The 19,403-nt window shown below is 41.4% G+C and overlaps 2 protein-coding genes across 5 annotated transcripts in view; both read right to left on the reverse strand.

Annotated features, from left to right (window-relative positions):
- LOC311113103 (myotubularin-like) overlaps window positions 1-7,816 on the reverse strand; it is a 63,495-nt gene extending 55,679 nt beyond the window's left edge. For 3 of the 4 annotated variants that reach the window (XM_084156240.1, XM_084156238.1, XM_084156237.1), the window contains exon 1: window positions 7,757-7,812. The gene's annotated coding sequence lies outside the window, so the exon portion shown is untranslated. Of the gene's footprint in view, window positions 1-7,756 lie in introns of all 4 variants that reach the window. The other variant, XM_084156239.1, reaches the window with a different exon arrangement.
- Window positions 7,817-17,297: 9,481 nt separating this feature from the next.
- On the reverse strand, window positions 17,298-19,403 carry LOC311112681 (uncharacterized protein; the record flags this gene model as incomplete). Its single annotated transcript, XM_084155814.1, has 1 exon — window positions 17,298-19,403. One exon carries the CDS (start codon window positions 19,401-19,403, stop codon window positions 18,690-18,692), a length of 714 nt encoding a protein of 237 aa, XP_084011940.1. The 3' UTR covers window positions 17,298-18,689.

Consider the following 19,403-nt stretch of genomic DNA (forward strand, 5'->3'; position numbering starts at 1 on the left):
AATTTTAAGAAGTTGTTTGGACACTTTAGTTGTGATACAAACCTTATCAAAACAAATAGGCCTATGGGCTAGGCTACATGAGGTGTGTGACTATGATTCGAAAAAGTCGCAAAAAAAAAAAGCTTTGTTTCTTGCCTTAAGCTGGGCATCATTCACAAGTGATAATATATACAGTTGAAGTCGGAAGTTGACATACAGTTAGGTTGGAGTCATTAAAACTCGTTTTTCAACCACTCCACAAATGTTTTGTTAACAAACTATAGTTTTGGCAAATCTGTTAAGACATCTAATTTTTCCAACAATTGTTTACAGATATATTATTTCACTTATAATTCACTGTATCATCAATTCCAGTGGGTCAGAGGTTTACATACACTAAGTTGACTGTGCCTTTAAACAGTTTGGAAAATTCCAGAAAATGATGTCATGGCTTTAGAAGCTTCTGATAGGCTAATTGACATAATTTGAGTCAATTGGAGGTGTACCTGTGGATGTATTTCAAGGCCTACCTTCAAACTCAGTGCCTCTTTGCTTGACATCATGGGAAAATCAAAAGAAATCAGCCAAGACCTCAGAAAAAAAAAATTTAGACCTCCACAAGTCTGGTTCATCCATGGGAGCAATTTCCAAACACCTGAAGGGACCACGTTCATCTGTACAAACAATAGTACGCAAGTATAAACACCATGGGACCACGCAGCCGTCATACCGCTCAGGAAGGAGATGCGTTCTGTCTCCTAGAGATGAACGTACTTTGGTGCGAAAAGTGCAAATCAATCCCAGAACAACAGCAAAGGACCTTGTGAAGATGCTGGAGGAAACAGGTACAAAAGTATCTATATCCACAGTAAAATGACTCCTATATAAACATAACCTGAAAGGCCACTCAGCAAGGAAGAAGCCACTGCTCCAAAACCGCCATAAAAAAGCCAGACTACGATTTGCAACTGCACATGGGGACAAAGATCGTACTTTTTGGAGAAATGTCCTCTGGTCTGATTAAACAAAAATAGAACTGTTTGGCCATAATTACCATCGAAAAAGGGGAATGCTTGCAAGCCGAAGAACACATTTTACATTTACATTTTAGTCATTTAGCAGACGCTCTTATCCAGAGCGACATACAGTTAGTGAGTGCATAAAACATAATTTTTTTATTATACTGGCCCCTCGTGGGAATCGAACCCACAACCCTGGCGTCGCAAACGCCATGCTCTACCAACTGAGCTACATCCCTGCCGGCCATTCCCTCCCTGGACGATGCTGAGCCAATTGTGCACCGCCCCTTGGGTCTCCCGGTCGCGGCCGGCTACGACAGAGCCTGGATTCGAACCAGGATCTTTAGTGGCACAGCTAGCACTGCGATGCAGACACCATGCCAACCGTGAAGCACGGGGGTGGCAGCATCATGCTGTGGAGATGTTTTGCTGCAGGAGGGACTGGTGCACTTCACAAAATAGATTGCATCATGAGGAAGGAAAATGATGTGGATATATTGAAGCAACATCTCAAGACATCAGTCAGGAAGTTAAAGCTTGGTCGCAAATGGGTCTTCCAAATGGACAATGACCCCAAGCATACTTCCAAAGTTGTGGCAAAATGGCTTAAGGACAACAAAGTCAAGGTATTGGAGTGGCAATCACAAAGCCCTGACATCAATCCAATAGAAAATGTGTGGGCAGAACTGAAAAAGCTTATGCGAGCAAGGAGGCCTACAAACCTGACTCAGTTACACCAGCTCTGTCAGGAGGAATGGGACAAAATTCAGCTTGTGGAAGGCTACCCGAAATGTTTGACCAAAGTTAAACAATTTAAAGGCAATGCTACCAAATACTATTTGAGTGTATGTAAACTTGTGACCCACTGGGAATGTGATGAAAGAAATAAAAGCAGAAATAAATCATTCTCTCTACTATTATTCTGACATTTCACATCCTTAAAATAAAGTGGTGATCCTAACTGACCTAAGACAGGGAAATGTTACATGGATTAAAATGTCAGGAATTGTGAAAAACTTAGTTTAAATGTATTTAGCTAAGGTGTATGTAAACTTCCGACTTCAACTGTAATTCACAAGTGCTAGGCTAATATTGTCACCTATCAGACTATTTGATTTAATATTGTCTTTACATATACCAAATAATATAAAGTGCCAGTCAAAAGTTTGGATACACCTACTCATTCAAGGGTTTTTCTTTATTTTTACTATTTTCTACATTGTAGAATAATAGTGAAGACATCAAAACTATGAAATAACACATATGGAATCATTTAGTAACCAAAAAAAGTTAAACAAATCTAAATATATTTTAGATTCTTCAAAGTAGACACCCTTTGCCTTGATGACAGCTTCGCACACTCTTGGCATTCTCTCAACCAGCTTCACCTGGAATGCTTTTCCAACAGTCTTGAAGGAGTTCCGACATATGCTGAGCACTTGTTGGCTGCTTTTCCTTCACTCTGCGGTCCGACTCATCCCAAACCATCTCAATTGGGTTGAGGTCGGGGGATTGTGGAGGCCAGGTCATCTGATGCAACACTCCATCACTCTACTTCTTGGTAAAATTGCCATCACACAGCCTGGAGGTGTGTTGGGTCATTGTTCTGTTGAAAAACAAATGATAGTCCCACTAAGCCCAAACCAGATGGGATGGCGTATCACTGCAGAATGCTGTAGTAGCCATGCTGGTTAAGTGTGCCTTGAATTCTAATTAAAATCACAGTGTCACCTGCAAAGCACCCCCACACCATAACACCTCGTCCTCCATGCTTTACGGTGGGAACTACACATGCGGAGATCATCCGTTCGCCCACACCGCATCTCACAAAGACAAGGCGGTTGGAACTAAAATCTCCAATTTGGACTCCAGACCAAAGGACACATTTCCACCGGTCTAATGGCCATTGATCGTGTTTCTTAGCCCAAGCAAGTCTCTTCTTATAATTGGTGTCCTTTAGTAGTGGTTTCTTTACAGCAATTCGACCATGAAGGCCTGAATCACGCAGTCTCCACTGAACAGTTGATGTTGAGATGCGTCTGTTACCTGAACTCTGTGAAGCATTTATTTGGGCTGCAATTTCTGAGGTTGGTAACTCTAATGAACTTATCCTATGCAGCAGAGGTAACTCTGGGTCTTCCAATCCTGTGGCGGTCCTCATGAGAGCCAGTTTCATCATAGCGCTTTGTGGTTTTTGCGACTGCACTTGAAGAAACTTTCAAAGTTCTTGAAATGTTCCGTATTGACTGACCTTCATGTCTTAAAGTAATGATGGACTGTCGTTTCTCTTTGCTTATTTGAGCTGTTCTTGCCATAATATGGACTTGGTCTTTTACCAAATAGGGCTATCTTCTGTATACCCCCCCACCTTGTCACAATACAACTGATTGCCTCAAACACATTAAGAAGGAAAGACATTCCGCAAATTAACTTTTAAGAATGCACACCTGTTAATTGAAATGCATTCCAGGTGACTACCTCATGAAGCTGGTTGAGAGAATGGCAAGAGTGTGCAAAGCTGTCATCAAGGCAAAGGGTGGCTATTTGAAGAATCTCAAATATAAAATATATTTTGATTTATTTAACACTTTTTTGGTTACTACATGATTTCATGTGTTATTTCATAGTTTTGATTTCTTCACTATTATTCTCCAATGTAAAAAATAGTAAAAAATAAAGAAAAACCCTTGAATGAGTAGGTGTTTCCAAACTTGTGACTGGTACTGTATGTGTGAAATTTGTTTTGATTTAGAATGGACCATTATCATGCACCTGTATCGAAACAGGGGCAGGGTAAAAAATACATGTAATCTATGCACTTAAATAGCGAATGGAGGACGCTTTTCCCGTGATTCATTTTCATGTCAGCCAGGTAGGCTATACTCCTGTTGTAATATAAGCAATGTGCTTAATATTAGGAAAGTTGAGAAATAAATATAGTAGGCCTAGCCTATAGAAAGCTGATGGGATCCTCCTCTTTTTAATAGAGGTCATCACTCTGTTTTCTCCCGCAATTGCATAGCCTATAGAAATGTTGCGCAACATGAACTCTCATGAAGTGTTTGATTCAATTTTCGATTACATTTGCATTGATGTCAGAGTGATTAGAGGGACAATAGAGTGCTGAGTACCAGGCAGTTAGCAAGTTTGGTAGGCTACTAATGACTATCAGCAGCCCTAACCACGACTGGCTCATGTGAACTAAAAATCATAATACTGTGTTTTAACGTTTAAAAACGTCAATAATCATCGATTGCGAGACGGCTTTCAAAACATAAAAATATAATGAATATGCCATTTAGCAGACGCTTTTATCCAAAGCGACTTACAGTCATGTGTGCATACATTTTTACGTATGGGTGGTCCCGGGGATCGAACCCACTACCCTGGTGTTAAAAGCGCCATGCTCTACCAATTGAGCTACATATGGCCCTTATCTTTCATCAGCGAGAAACAATCCTTCAAATACAAAATATACACTTAATGTAGCAGTTACAGATATGGGTGCCTCCATATGACGAAACTACACTTCTTCCACTACACTTCCCGAGTTACACTTACACACTGGTGTTTGGAGCACGCTAGATAGCTAGGGTAAACGTACCTATTAAGCCCACTACCATCTTTAGATAGAATTTTTTTTTTTTTTTTTTTACATTTTATGCTATGTTTTTGGGTTTTTTTTGACAGTAGTCACCAACCTTTTCTGAGTCAAGATCACTGAGTCAAAATGCATAGCTCAGATTTTTTTTTTTTAAACATAAGCCTATTAAACATTAACCTATTAAAAACAATACTGTAGCAATGAGGTTTGTGCAGTAGGCTTTGCTGGAATTGCCCTGCCAATTAATTGTTGTTTGGACAATAAAAAAAATTATAAAAAAAAAAAAAAAAAAAAAAAATATATATATATATATATATTAAATTTGAGGTAGGCTATATGATCACACAGGTAATAGATCAGTTGTTGTATTAGTTGTGAGGCACAAATGAGTGAGCATACATTTAAATAATTAGCTTTTATTTTTATTTTACTGGGTTGATGGCGCTTGCATCCGATGGTCAGTCTCAGCAGAGGGAGAAGGCAGCAGACTGAGGGTCCGCCTCTCAACATCCCTCCGCTCTCCCTTTCCTCCACTGAACTGACCAAAAAGGGACACCGTACTCCAGCTGATGGTGAAACTCGAGTCGACCCGCATTATTTCTGACTCGTGCACAAGTTCATGTTGTTACTCCTATAGAGAAAGTGAAATATTCCTCAATATAAAAAAAAAGACCCAAGCCGCTAATAATAAACGCAAGCCTGTCGATACACTTTCCTACTCATTCATTACAGCTGCAGTGCTGGTTGTAAGGCAAGTGGAAGTCAATGTGCGGGGACACCGGTTAGTCGAGGTAATTGAGGTAATATGTATCTGTAGGTAGAGTTAAAGTGACTATGCATAAATAATAAACAGAGTAGCAGCAGCGTAAAAGAGGGTGTTGGGGGTGGGGTGGGGTGGCAATGCAAATAGTCTGGGTAGCCATGATTAACTGTTATGGCTTGGGGGGTAGAAGCTGTTAAGAAGCCTTTTGGACCTAGACTTGGTGCTCGGTACCGCTTGCCGTGTGGTAGCAGAGAGAACAGTCTATGACTAGGGTGGCTGGAGTCTTTGATAATACAAACAAAAATAAACAGTGTTTTCTATTTATTTTTTTGTTCCATCATTTTTGAAATGCAAGAGAAAGGCCACAATATAATATTGCAGTTCAGGCGCAATTTAGATCTTGACCACTAGATCCAGTGAAACGTTGCAATACTGGACTATTTTGTATCAAGTCTGCCCAAATGTGCCGAATTGGTCAACTGATACATTTTCAAGTACATCACTATAGAGAACATACAAAAATGATATGGTAATACAAAATGTAAGTTTACACACTCCCAGGAATGTCATACATGATGGATCATTAGCTTATACACCAACTTTCACACATCTAGACGGCCGGGCGATGTGGGTGTGGAGCCAGAGAAAGCAGGGGTTGAAACTCTAGAACCCAGTTCCTACATTTGAATATAAAAATTGATTTTATCACACAAAACTATGCTACATTTTATCTCTTGGATCCTTAGGATGACAAATCAGAGCAAGATTACTGAATGTAAGTACATTATTTACCTTCAGAGGTGAATGTATCAAACCAGTTGCCCTTTACACGTTTTGTTGTTGTTGTGCACTCTCCTCAAACAATAGCATGGTATTTTTTCACTGTAACAGCTACTGTAAATTGGACAGTGCAGTTAGATTAACAAAATGTAAGCTTTATGCCCATATAAGACATGTCTATGTCCTGGAAAGTTTGCTGTTACTTACAACAGTCATGCGATATTAGCACACGTTAGCTCAACCGTCCGTATATGGGACACCGATCCCGTAGAGGTTAATGTTAACAAAACTCCCCCGTACAGAAGACACCTTCATCCAATGACTCTTATGTGTAATGTAAGGGAACTGATAGTCATGTTCGAGGGCTAGAAAACTCCCCTACTTTCAATGTGTATCCTGTCAGTGGGCAAATAGCAATAAAGTAGCATGGGAATGTCCCAAGTGAAGTGAAACTTGCAATGCAACAATATGAGAAACGAATCGGTCATGTTTTGAATTTAAACATATCACTAAAATTATATGAAATAATAATTTCAGGATAATTTATATTCTAACTGACTTTACTTGTAATTCCTGCTTCCTTGCTTGCCCAATTCCCAAAATCAAGTGATGTTAGCTTCAGTGGTGTATAGCAATTAAGTGAAAATACTTTAAAGTACTACTTAAGTAGTGTTTTGGGGTATCTGTACTCTACTATTTATATTTTTGACAACTTTTACTCCACTACATTCCTAAATAAAATTATGTTTTACATTTCCCCTGCCAACCAAAAGTACTCGTTTGATTTCGAATGCTTAGATGGACAGGAAAATGGTCCAATTCAAACACTTATCAAGAGAACATCCCTGGTCATCCCTACTGCCTCTGACCCGGCAGACTCACTGAACACAAATGCTTAGTTTGTAAATTATGTCCGAGTGTTGGAGTATGTCCCTGGCTATCCGTAAATTTGTGAAATTATTTATACTTTTACTTTTGATACTTAAGTATATTTTAGCAATAACATTTACTTTTATATTTTCAACCAAATACGTTTAGACTTTTACTCAAGTAGTATTTATTTTGCTGGGTGACTTTCACTTGAGTCATTTTCTATAAAAAGGTATCTTTACTTTTACTTAAGTATGACAATTGGGTACTTTTTCCACCACTGGTTAGCAACATTAACGTTAAATGTCCCAACAAACTCAGTTGCCCCGAAGCAAGTGAGGCGTAGGAGAAATGGAATGCGAAACTAGCTTCAATGTTGTGCGGGAAAAAAAACATTCTGCTTCAATCCTATAGACGTTACGGCACAAATAACATTGTAAACACAAGCAATAACTACCAACTGAACTGAATTTATCCAAATGAAGGCTTCAAACAGACGACAACACAACTTTTACAACTTCGCCCCTGCCCCATTCCAGTACTAGCGCCAGTGCATAGACATCATGGAGCGAGTCGCGACCAGGAAATAGCGAAGGCCAGAAAAACAAACCGATAGATACTTTAGAACTCAAATAAGACAATTTCTCTCGTCTCAACACACTGTAACATCAACCAACCGCTGCCGAAAAGCATATAAAATGTCATCGCCGTTAAATGTTCCTCGTGATTTCTGTTACTTACCCACAAACTGCTATTCTCCGTCCTGAATTTGTCGGTCTGTTTTGCACCGCTCTCAGGAAGAAGAACGTCACCCAGAGTCACGTGCGGAGCTGTCATGGCGCGGATTGGACGGATGTCGGACCCTACAAAGAGTTTAGGGAGTTGTATTTTTCATTGGTTAGTGGTAAATCCAGCTATAACGGTTCCGTGGCGTGTAGGCTATATTGCATTAATGTGTTTATTGATATGAAATATAGACAAGGAAATTGACTTTTTTTTTTCTGTTGAAATATGACCTACAGTAAATAGGGGAAGTGTAAGCTCAGCTATTATAGCTTATCGTATCTTATCTTAACCAGAGGAGGCTGGTGGGATGAGCTAGAGGAGAACGGGCTCACTGTAATGGCTGTAATGGAATACATGGAACAGTTGTTTCCATATGTTTGATGTGTTTGATACCGTTCCATTCATATCATCCCAGCCATTACAAGGAGCCCATCCTCCCATAGCTCCTGCCACCAGCCTCCTCTGATCTTAACATTAACCCCTAAACCCATTAGACCTATTACTCAGCCAGATTTACATTAGAGACAGGGAGACTCCCCTTATTCTATACAATACAGGCATTACACAGCAACTTAGTTAGACCACTGCTATTGCAAAGGCACAGTTTTGTCTCAATACTGTGAAATTGTGTCCCTGGTCTCATTAGTAAATGACTGCATTTTACTCATCCATTCATGCTTCCACCTGTCATGTCATGTCTTGACGAATCAGTGATCATGGAACAAAATACATGAGGGAAGGAAGCAGGAAAAGATACAAGGAAAGGAATCTAGTTAAAACCATTGAGACACAGCCGTGGTGCTTTTGATAAAACATCTGAAAGCTGCCGACACCAGCGATTAATTCCATTCCGCTGCCCAAAAATGTGTCCAGTTGCATGATATTTACTGGATTTCTTGAGCGACTGGGGAACCAGGCAGGGCAAAAAGCCTTTGGCAGCCTATCTGGGAACATATTTTTACCTCGCTGGCTCCCAGACTTGTGAAGTTGCTGAGTGAAAGAATCAGGAAGGAGAATTTCCCAGAGGAGGTCTATGTTTGTAATGTGTTTTGGTTGAGTAGGCAGTGCTTGACGTGGGCAGGAACTCACCAAAGCTGAATACCTACACCTCACATTTGTTACTACTTGAGCTCCTGCACCTCTTCTAAACTATTAGCTCAAAAGTATTGTGGAGCTCTTGCACCTAAATATAAACAGTACCGGCAGGGCACTTATTTCAGTCCAAGTCAAGCACTGTTAGTAGGCAGAGTTTACAGTGAGGGAAAAAATAATTTGATCCCCTGCTGATTTTGTATGTTTGCCCACTGACAAAGAAATGATCAGTCTATAATTTTAATGGTAGGTTTATTTGAACAGTGAGAGACAGAATAACAACAAAATAATCCTGAAAAACGCATGTGAAAAATGTTATAAATTGATTTGCATTTTAATGAGGGAAATAAGTATTTGACCCCCTCTAAATCAGAAAGATGATGTCTTAAAGGGAGTGCTCCTAATCTTAGCTTGTTACCTGTATAAAAGACACCTGTTCACAGAAGCAATCAATCAATCAGATTCCAAACTCTACACCATGGCCAAGACCAAAGAGCTCTCCAAGGATGTCAGGGACAATATTGTAGACCTACACAAGGCTGGAATGGGCTACAAGACCATCGCCAAGCAGCTTGGTGAGAAGGTGACAACAGTTGGTGTGATTATTCGCAAATGGAAGAAACACAAAATAATTGTCAATCTCCCTCGGCCTGGGGCTCCATGCAAGATCTCACCTTGTGGAGTTGCAATGATCATGAGAATGGTGAGGAATCAGCCCAGAACTACACGGGAGGAACTTGTCAATGATCTCAAGACAGCTGGGACCATAGTCACCAAGAAAACAATTGGTAACACACTATGCCATGAAGGACTGAAATCCTGCAGCGCCCGCAAGGTCCCCCTGCTCAAGAAAGCACATATACAGGCCCGTCTGAAGTTTGCCAATGAACATCTGAATGATTCAGAGGAGAACTGGGTGAAAGTGTTGTGGTCAGATGAGATCAAAATCGAGCTCTTTGGCATCAACTCAACTTGCCGTGTTTGGAGGAGGAGGAATGCTGCCTATGACCCCAAGAACACCATCCCCACCGTCAAACATGGAGGTGGAAACATTATGCTTTGGGGGTGTTTTTCTGCTAAGGGGACAGGACAACTTCACCGCATCAAAGGGACGATGGACGGGGGCCATGTACCATCAAATCTTGGGTGAGAACCTCCTTCCCTCAGCCAGGGCATTGAAAATGGGTCATGGGTGGATATCCAGCATGACAATGACCCAAAACACTCGGCCAAGGCAACAAAGGAGTGGCTCAAGAAGAGGCACATCAAGGTCCTGGAGTGGCCTAGCCAGTCTCCAGACCTTAATCCCATAGAAAATCTGTGGAGGGAGCTGAAGGTTCGAGTTGCCAAACGTCAGCCTCGAAACCTTAATGACTTGGAGAAGATCTGCAAAGAGGAGTGGAACAAAATCCCTCCTGAGATGTGTGCAAACGTCAGACCTCTGTGATTGCCAACAAGGGTTTTGCCACCAAGTACTAAGTCATGTTTCTGATTGAGAGGGGGTCAAATACTTATTTTCCTAATTCAAATGCAAATCAATTTATAACATGCGTTCTTCTGGATTTTTTTGTTGTTATTCTGTCTCTCACTGTTCAAATAAACCTACCATTAAAATTATAGACTGATTATGTCTTTGTCAGTGGGCAAACATACAAAATCAGCAGGGGATCAAATACTTTTTTCCCTCACTGTATGTCCATAGGTTTGTGTCATGGCCTGTATAGTAAGGGCAAGAGTTCTTTCTGGTTAGGCCAAGCATGTCAGGAAAAACTCCTGATCCTAATTATATACTATAGTTAAAACAAAGAGCATTTCCTGACCAATGACCTGACCAGGCCCAAGTTATAGGAAGCCCATGTTACTGGGGTTCAGAAAGTCATTTCCACAGTGGGCAATATTGGTTGAAATGACGTCATTACAACCAGTTTTACATTCATTATGACATCATATCAACCTGTTTTACATTCATTATGACATCATATCAACCAGTTTTACATTAATTATGACATCCTATCAACCAATTTTACATTCATTGTGACATCACATCAACCAGTTTTACATTCATTATGACATATCAACCAGTTTTACATTCATTATGACATATCAACAAGTTTTACCTTCATTATGACATCATTACAACCAGTTTTACATTCATTATGATGTTCTGTATTTTCAACCATGTTTTTCCCAGCCAGGTCACCTGTTATACAAGTCAGTATTCAATGTCCATCCATCCACTAGGGGCAACAGTGAGCGATGTTACCTTCAAGTAGGTTTGGGTTTTGCTAGGGTGTTGTGGACGGGGATGGTGGATGGGAGTAAGCATAGAAAGTTGTTTTTGATAAAAACATTTAAGCCTATCCCAAACCTTAACCTTTCCCTTAACCATTCAGAGTTAATGCCTAACCTTAAGATGTTGGAGTTAATGCCTGAACTTTACCCAAACCTTAGAAATTCGGAGTTAATGCCTAAACTTAGCCTTAAACACTTCGAAATTTGACATTTGGAACAACTTCGAAATTTGATGTTTGAGAAACATGGATGAATTCTGACGTTAGACTGTGAGAGCTGGTAGGTTTTGCCTGCTGGCTTAGCCTTTATTCTAATAGACATAGTGGAAGAAATTCAGTACATCTGCAGATTGAATGTGACAAACAGTCCTAACATGGTGGAATCAAAACCAGGTGCCTGTTCGGTCTATAAAGGAACACACACACACACACACACACACACACACACACACACACACACACACACACACACACACACACACACACACACACACACACACAATAAATGAACCAGTGAGAACTATAGAAAACAGAACTCATACGTGTCAGATATATAAACACCCAGGTGTTGCTATAGACAGGCTGTTGCTATACGTAGAGTTCCATCTGCATTTCCTTTGATGTTTTATTAATAATGAAATGTGAAGAGATACAGTGGCAAGAAAAAGTATGTGAACCCTTTGGAATTACCTGGATTTCTGCATAAATTGGTCATAAAATTTGATCTGATCTTCATCTAAGTCACAACAATAGACACAGTCTGCTTAAACTAATAACACACAAACAATTATACGTTTCCATGTCTTTATTGAACACTGTCACTCCCTGACCTTAGAGATCCCTTTTATTCTATATTTGGTTAGGTCAGGGTGTGATTTGGGTGGGCATTCTAGTTTGTCTATTTCTTTGTTGGCCGGGTATGGTTCCCAATCAGAGGCAGCTGTCTATCGTTGTCTCTGATTGGGGATCATACTTAGGCAGCCTTTTTCCACCTTAGTTTGTGGGATCTTGGTTTTGTGCAGCAGCAGCAGCCTAGCCTAGCCTAGCCTAGCCTAGCCTAGCCTAGCCTAGCCTAGCCTAGCCTAGCCTAGCCTAGCCTAGCCTAGCCTAGCCTAGCCTAGCCTGCAGACTTTACGTTCGTGTGTATTTTGTTGGTGCTCATTGAATAAAGTAATATGTTCGCCTACCACGCTGCACCTTGGTCCGATCCGTCAATCCACGAGCGTGACAAACACACTGTGTAAACATTCACAGTTCAGGGTGGGAAAAGTATGTGAACCCTTGGATTTAATAACTGGTTGACCCTCCTTTGGCAGCAATAACCTCAACCAAACATTTTCTGTAGTTGCAGATCAGACCTGCACAACGGTCAGGAGGAATTTTGGACCATTCCTCTTTGCAAAACTCTTTCAGTTCAGCAATATTCTTGGGATGTCTGGTGTGAACCGCTCTCTTGAGGTCATGTCACAGCATCTCAATGGGGTTGAGGTCAGGAGTCTGACTGGGCCACTCCAGAAGGCGTATTTTCTTCTGTTGAAGCCATTCTGTTGCTGATTTACTTCTGTGTTTTGGGTCGTTGTCTTGTTGCATCGCCCAACTTCTGTTGAGCTTCAATTGGCAGACAGTATAGCCTTACATTCTCCTGCAAAATGTCTTGATGAACTTGAGAATTCATTTTTCCGTTGATGATAGCAAGCTGTCCAGGCCCTGAGGCAACAAAGCAGCCCCAAACCATGATGCTCCCTCCACCATACTTTACAGTTGGGATGAGGTTTTGATGTTGGTGTGCTGTGCCTTTTTTTCTCCACACATAGTGTTGTGTGTTCATTCCAAACAACTCAACTTTAGTTTCATCTGTCCACAGAGTATTTTGCCAGTAGCACTATGGAACATCCAGGTGCTCTTTTGCAAACTTCAGACGTGCAGCAATGTTTTTTTTTGGACAGCAGTGGCTTCTTCCGTGGTGTCCTCCCATGAACACCATTCTTGTTTAGTGTTTTACATATCGTAGACTCGTCAACAGAGATGTTAGCATGTTCCAGAGATTTCTGTAAGTCTTTAGCTGACACTCTAGGATTCTTCTTAACCTCTGAGCATTCTGCGCTGTGCTCTTGCAGTCATCTTTGCGGGACGGCCACTCCTAGGGAGAGTAGCAACAGTGCTGAACTTTCTCAATTTATAGACAATTTGTCTTCTCACATCAGGCAATGCTTCTTGTGAATAGCAAACTCACATTTTGTTAGTGTTTTTTGTAGGGCAGGGCAGCTCTAACCAACATCCCCAATCTCGTCTCATTGATTGGACTCCAAGTTAGCTGACTCCTGACTCCAATTAGCTTTGGAGAAGTCGTTAGCCTAGGGGTTCACATACTTTTTCCAACCTACACTGTGAATGTTTAAATGATGTATTCAATATAGACCAGAAAAATACAATATTTTGTGTGTTATTAGTTTAAGCATACTGTGTTTGTATATTGTTGTGACTTAGATGAAGATCAGATCAAATTATATGACCAATTTATGCAGACATCCAGGTAAATCCAAAGGGTTCACATACTTTTTCTTGCCACTGTACATGTTTCACGTTGCCTGTGAGGTTTTTATCCATGAAAGGTTATGAGGCAACCATGAAGCAACCAAATAGATGCTTGTCAGTTAGCTTGTTCTCTATGAACTGAATGGGGTTAGCTAGAAATCACGCACACAGACACAGACACACACACGCGTGCGCACACACACACACAAAGATACCTCAACATTTATTTTGTTACAAATACAATATACCTTAAAGACCAATATATCCATCTAAAATACTAAATACTTTTGAAAGTATTGTATTTACATAAAATACAGGGATATTGAAGTATTTTGTAATTTCGAATGCCTTCACTACAACAACATTCTCAGTAACAAAAAACAACTTTTACTTGATATGACTGTGATATGCAGTTCTTTATCTAACTTAGTTGAATGCATTGACTCTGTCGCTCTGTATAAGAGTGTCTGCTAAATAACCAAAATGTAAATGTAAATATAAATGTAAAAATGAACAATTGCAAGGCACACTGGGCATTATTATTGACCTTGTTTTGTGGTGGAGCTTATTATAATAATATCCAGCATGCTTTGCAAGTGTTAATTTTTACATTTGCATTTTGGTCATTTAGCAGACACTCTTATCACACCATAGTGCCATCGGACTTCTGATACCAATGCAGGTTGAAAGTGTCCACAAAATTGTGAACTGCTGTAAAAAATTATATAGAAAAGTATTTTGTATTTTTTAAATACAAATCACAGGTCCGGAAATTATGTTGTTACAAAATACATTGAATTATAGTTCAGGCCGGTGAAATACAAATGACAAAATACGTATTTCATATACAGTACCAGCTTGTTACCTGTATAAAAGACACCTGTCCACAGAAGCAATCAATCAATCAGATTCCAAACTCTCCACCATGGCCAAGACCAAAGAGCTCTCCAAGGATGTCAGGGACAAGATTGTAGACCTACACAAGGCTGGAATGGGCTACAAGACCATCGCCAAGCAGCTTGGTGAGAAGGTGACAACAGTTGGTGCGATTATTCGCAAATGGAAGAAACACAAAATAACTGTCAATCTCCCTCAGCCTGGGGCTCCATGCAAGATCTCACCTCGTGGAGTTGCAATGATCATGAGAACGGTGAGGAATCAGCCCAGAACAACACGGGAGGATCTTGTCAATGATCTCAAGGCAGCTGGGACCATAGTCACCAAGAAAACAATTGGTAACACACTACACCGTGAAGGACTGAAATCCTGCAGCGCCCTTAAGGTCCCCCTGCTCAAGAAAGCACATATACAGGCCCGTCTGAAGTTTGCCAATGAACATCTGAATGATTCAGAGGAGAACTGGGTGAAAGTGTTGTGGTCAGATGAGACCAAAATGGAGCTCTTTGGCATCAACTCAACTCGCCGTGTTTGGAGGAGGAGGAATGCTGCCTATGACCCCAAGAACACCATCCACACCGTCAAACATAGAATTATAAACATTATGCTTTGGGGGTGTTTTTCTACTAAGGGGACAGGACAACTTCACCGCATCAAAGGGACGATGGACGGGGCCATGTACCGTCAAATCTTGGGTGAGAACCTCCTTCCCTCAGCCAGGGCATTGAAAATGGGTCGTGGATGGGTATTCCAGCATGACAATGACCCAAAACACACGGCCAAGGCAACAAAGGAGTGGCTGAAGAAGAAGCACATTAAGGTCCTGGAGTGGCCTAGCCAGTCTCCAGACCTTAATCCCATAGAAAATCTGTGGAGGGAGCTGAAGGTTGCTTTGCTGGTGACACTGTCAGTGATTTATTTCCAATTCAAGGCACACTTAACCAGCATGGCTACCACAGTATTCTGCAGCAATACGCCATCCCGTTTGGTTTGGGCTTAGTGGGACTGTCATTTGTTTTTCAACAGGACAATGACCCAACACACCTCCAGGCTGTGTAAGGGCTATTTGACCAAGAAGAAGAGTGATGGAGTGCTGCATCAGATGACCTGGCCTCGACAATCACCCGACCTCAACCCAATTGAGATGGTTTGGGATGAGTTGGACCGCAGAGTGCTTAGCATATGTGGGACCTCCTTCAAGACTATTGGAAAAGCATTCCAGGTGAAGCTGGTTAAGAGAATGCCAAGAGTGTGCAAAGCTTTCATTAAGGCAAAGGGTGGATACTTTGAAGAATCTAAAATATAACATATATTTTGATTTGTTTAACACTTTTTTGGTTAGTACATGATTCCATAGTTTTGATGTCTTCACTATTATTCTACAATGTAGAAAATAGTACAATAAAGAATGAGTATGTGTGTCCAAACTTTTGACTGGTACTGTACATGTAACAGAAATCTCTGCACACACACCCACATACTCCCCAGAGCTTCTGCTGTCTGTAGATGTGTGGGATGACTGTTAACCACAATGTCAGGGAGAAAGTGTGTGTGTGTGTGTGCATATGTGTGAAAGCCTTTGGATTCAAAATAAGTTCAGAGAGAAAGCCTGAGAAATGAACAGGGTTTCCCCCCTATGGTTCCATAGTGTGATGTTGTCATGAACCACGTTAACTGCAGTATCGACGGAAAATCTATGTGTTCTGTGCGGAATACTTGACACACATTAGAATGCCCAGGAGGTTATATGTGTAGTTCGTACAATGACCACTAGAGGCCGCTACTCGCTAACATCATGGAAGGTGGAACGTGTGTCAATGTGACGCATGTTAGACAAAGGGAAGAATAGGAGTGGAAGGCTATTGTTTAGACATGGTAATTGAACTAGGCAATACCTCGGGCATGAAAGAGAAGGGAAAAAAGAAGGGAATTATTAAAAAACAGAGTGAAAAACAGAACTTGGCAGAACCCGTGTGGATTAAAAAAGCCAGACGCCATTTATTTTCTTTCTTTTTTTCCATCTATACAGTTTATTATTTTAAATCAAATAAAAACTCAAGACAAGAACTAAAAATATAATCACAGATAATCAATTAATCCCTTGTTAAATCGCCGTCCCCCCGCCTGTGTGGTCCTAAGGTAGGGGAAACCCTTCTGGGGGTGCCTCCTAATAGTCTTGACAAGCTTCCTCTCCTAGTCTCCTCTCTGTCATCAGCACCAATCTGAATGGATAGGAATAGTTTCCTCTCCTAGTCTCCTCTCTGTCATCAGCACCAATCTGAATGGATAGGAATAGGATAGGTGAAAGTAATATGGCGGAATCCTACTAGCAAACCAGCTTTCACCTGTCCAGTAATTTTTTTCTGATCAGTGTGAATGAAGGAGAGGAGACAAGGAGAGGAGCCAACTCTAGACTATTGACATGTGTCCTTATAGAGTGCGGCACAGTGGATTGTTGTTGGTATTGGAATGACATACATAGCAAAGTGCCCATAGAAATAGAATGAAACGAACGGAATTGGAACCTTATGGCATAATTTATTTGAATAGGTATGCCTGTTCTACTCATTCTAATTCTATGATAGTGCCTTCCACTTTACGTGCTGTTTACCTTGTGATAAGGTAATACAGATAAAATAGATTATATTGTAGTCTTGGATTGTAATGAAATGTTGACAATGTCTAAGTCGATAGATATATTGTTTGTGAACAAAGATATTACACTACAGTAGATGGACCAAGATAATGAACTTTCAACTTTCACCTCACAGGTATGGAGTGCAGGTAGTGCCAGAGTGAGAGATGGTGTGTGTGTGTGTGTGTGTGTGTGTTTGTAAATGTTCTCCATCACCTATCAAAAGAACCATTGGCCATTGGGGCACCAGGAGTCGAGTTATGTCAAAAACATAACAAATATGTCATAACATTGTAATACACAGTATTACTGAGAGAAAAAAAACGAACTGTATTGACTTGCATATTTAAAACAAATTAAAACAGATTTCATTTCGTGAGCTATAATTTCAATCATTTTTTATTTATTTTTTATGTACAAAGGGAATCTGAAGACTTGTAACCTGCAGAAAAGAAGTATAAATATGTGTACTTCTCTTTTGTGTATGATACAGTTTACCCCACACGACTGATCCAAATCAAAATAGTGATAACAAATTGCCATGGTAACATTGGCAGATCATCTCTGTAGTTCCTTTGGCCAATCAGTGATATATATTACCCCAAACTGATCAGGGATTGGCTGTATTTCCCTGTATATTAATTCACCTTTGTATTGGCTCAAATACATTATGTGAGAGCAGGAGCTAATCCGATTGGTTAATCTGCAATTGTTATGTTTTTGAGCTGTGCTTCCAAATCCCACCCAATTACTTTGATACGAAAGTAAACCTCAGATTTGGTGTTGCAAATTCAACTGAATTTAGAAACAAATCACAACAATGCACTGAAAAACATTGGACCAATTGCATTGTTGGAGGACATTGATTTTATCCAATCACAGTGCGTTTTATACACCTATCCCTTTGATAGGAGAAATCCCTACGGGGGAGAAATTTCAAACAACTTTATTAGTCCACTGTTCAAGCTACAGACACAGAAACAACCAATGAGAATGCGACTCCACTACTCTGTTGCTAGCGCTTTAGAGTGAAGCTTCTGTTTCCCAGGTAACCACGTGATGATGAGGTTCTGTGTGTTCCGTGAGTTCCATTTTGGCCATTCCCTCTTTCCAATATTGCCGCTGGCGATAATGGACAGCACACCTTGCGGGGAATGTAGCCATTTTGGGGTGGGAGGCAAAGGTTGGTTTATGCGGCAGCAGCGGGTTGGCTGTGTAGTGCTCCAATCACATTCACTCAAACCGTCCACTCAAGTTAGGTATAACCATGGCACCTTCTACAACCTTCTAGAAAGATACACACACCTGTTATTACCAGTTATAAAGCCTTCATACGCCTTTTATATACCCTGTCCATTTCACACCCTTAACCCTAGCGCTTCTATACAGGAATGAGGTCAACTTACTGACCCCTGACATTTAACCTTTGACCCCACTCCTATGAGTTCTGCTCCAGGTACTCGTCTATCATAGTGAGGTTATTGAGCCAGTCCTCGTTTGACCCCACCAGAGTGTCAATAAAGTCTACCTCCCCTCCTCCACCACCACCAGGCCTACCCCCCATCCCCCCATTACTCTGCCCCTGCTGAGTGTACTCATACGGGGGTAGCTTGTGTCCAGGGTTCCCCTGACCTGGTCCATACCCGGGCCCATGGGGGTGGGGATGTTGGTGTGGGTGGGGTTGGGGGTGTTTGGTGACGACGGCCCCAGAGGCAGGATAGCTAGGTAGGGCCATACCGTGGACTGGGTGGGCTGGATGGTGGATCATACCAGGGGGAACGGGTTTCATCCCAGCCAGGGCCGAGAGGGGTCCCCTGGGCCTCATACCGGGCTGAAGTCCCTGGTGGACCATGGAGGGTAGGGGCTGCCCTGCCGTGGACACACCCAGCTTCTGCATCAGTCTCCTGGGAAAGGACGGCACCCCGACCCCTTGGTTGGAGGGTAACGATGGAGGTCCTTGGTGGGGGGCAAAATTGTTACCAACCCCGGGCATCCCCGACCGCAATGCCTGCTGGGTAAACTGGCCGTTGGGGTTCAGGTTGCAGCTTCCGTTGGTGCCCCCACCCCCTCCAGGAAATATGTGTCCGTGCGACTGCTGGTGATTGGCAGACGGGTCCATGTGGCCGTCGCTGCAGGGCATGCGATGTTGCAT

Source organism: Coregonus lavaretus (assembly GCF_964263955.1).
Source record: "Coregonus lavaretus genome assembly, chromosome: 39".
NCBI classification, from domain to species: Eukaryota; Metazoa; Chordata; class Actinopteri; order Salmoniformes; family Salmonidae; genus Coregonus; species Coregonus lavaretus.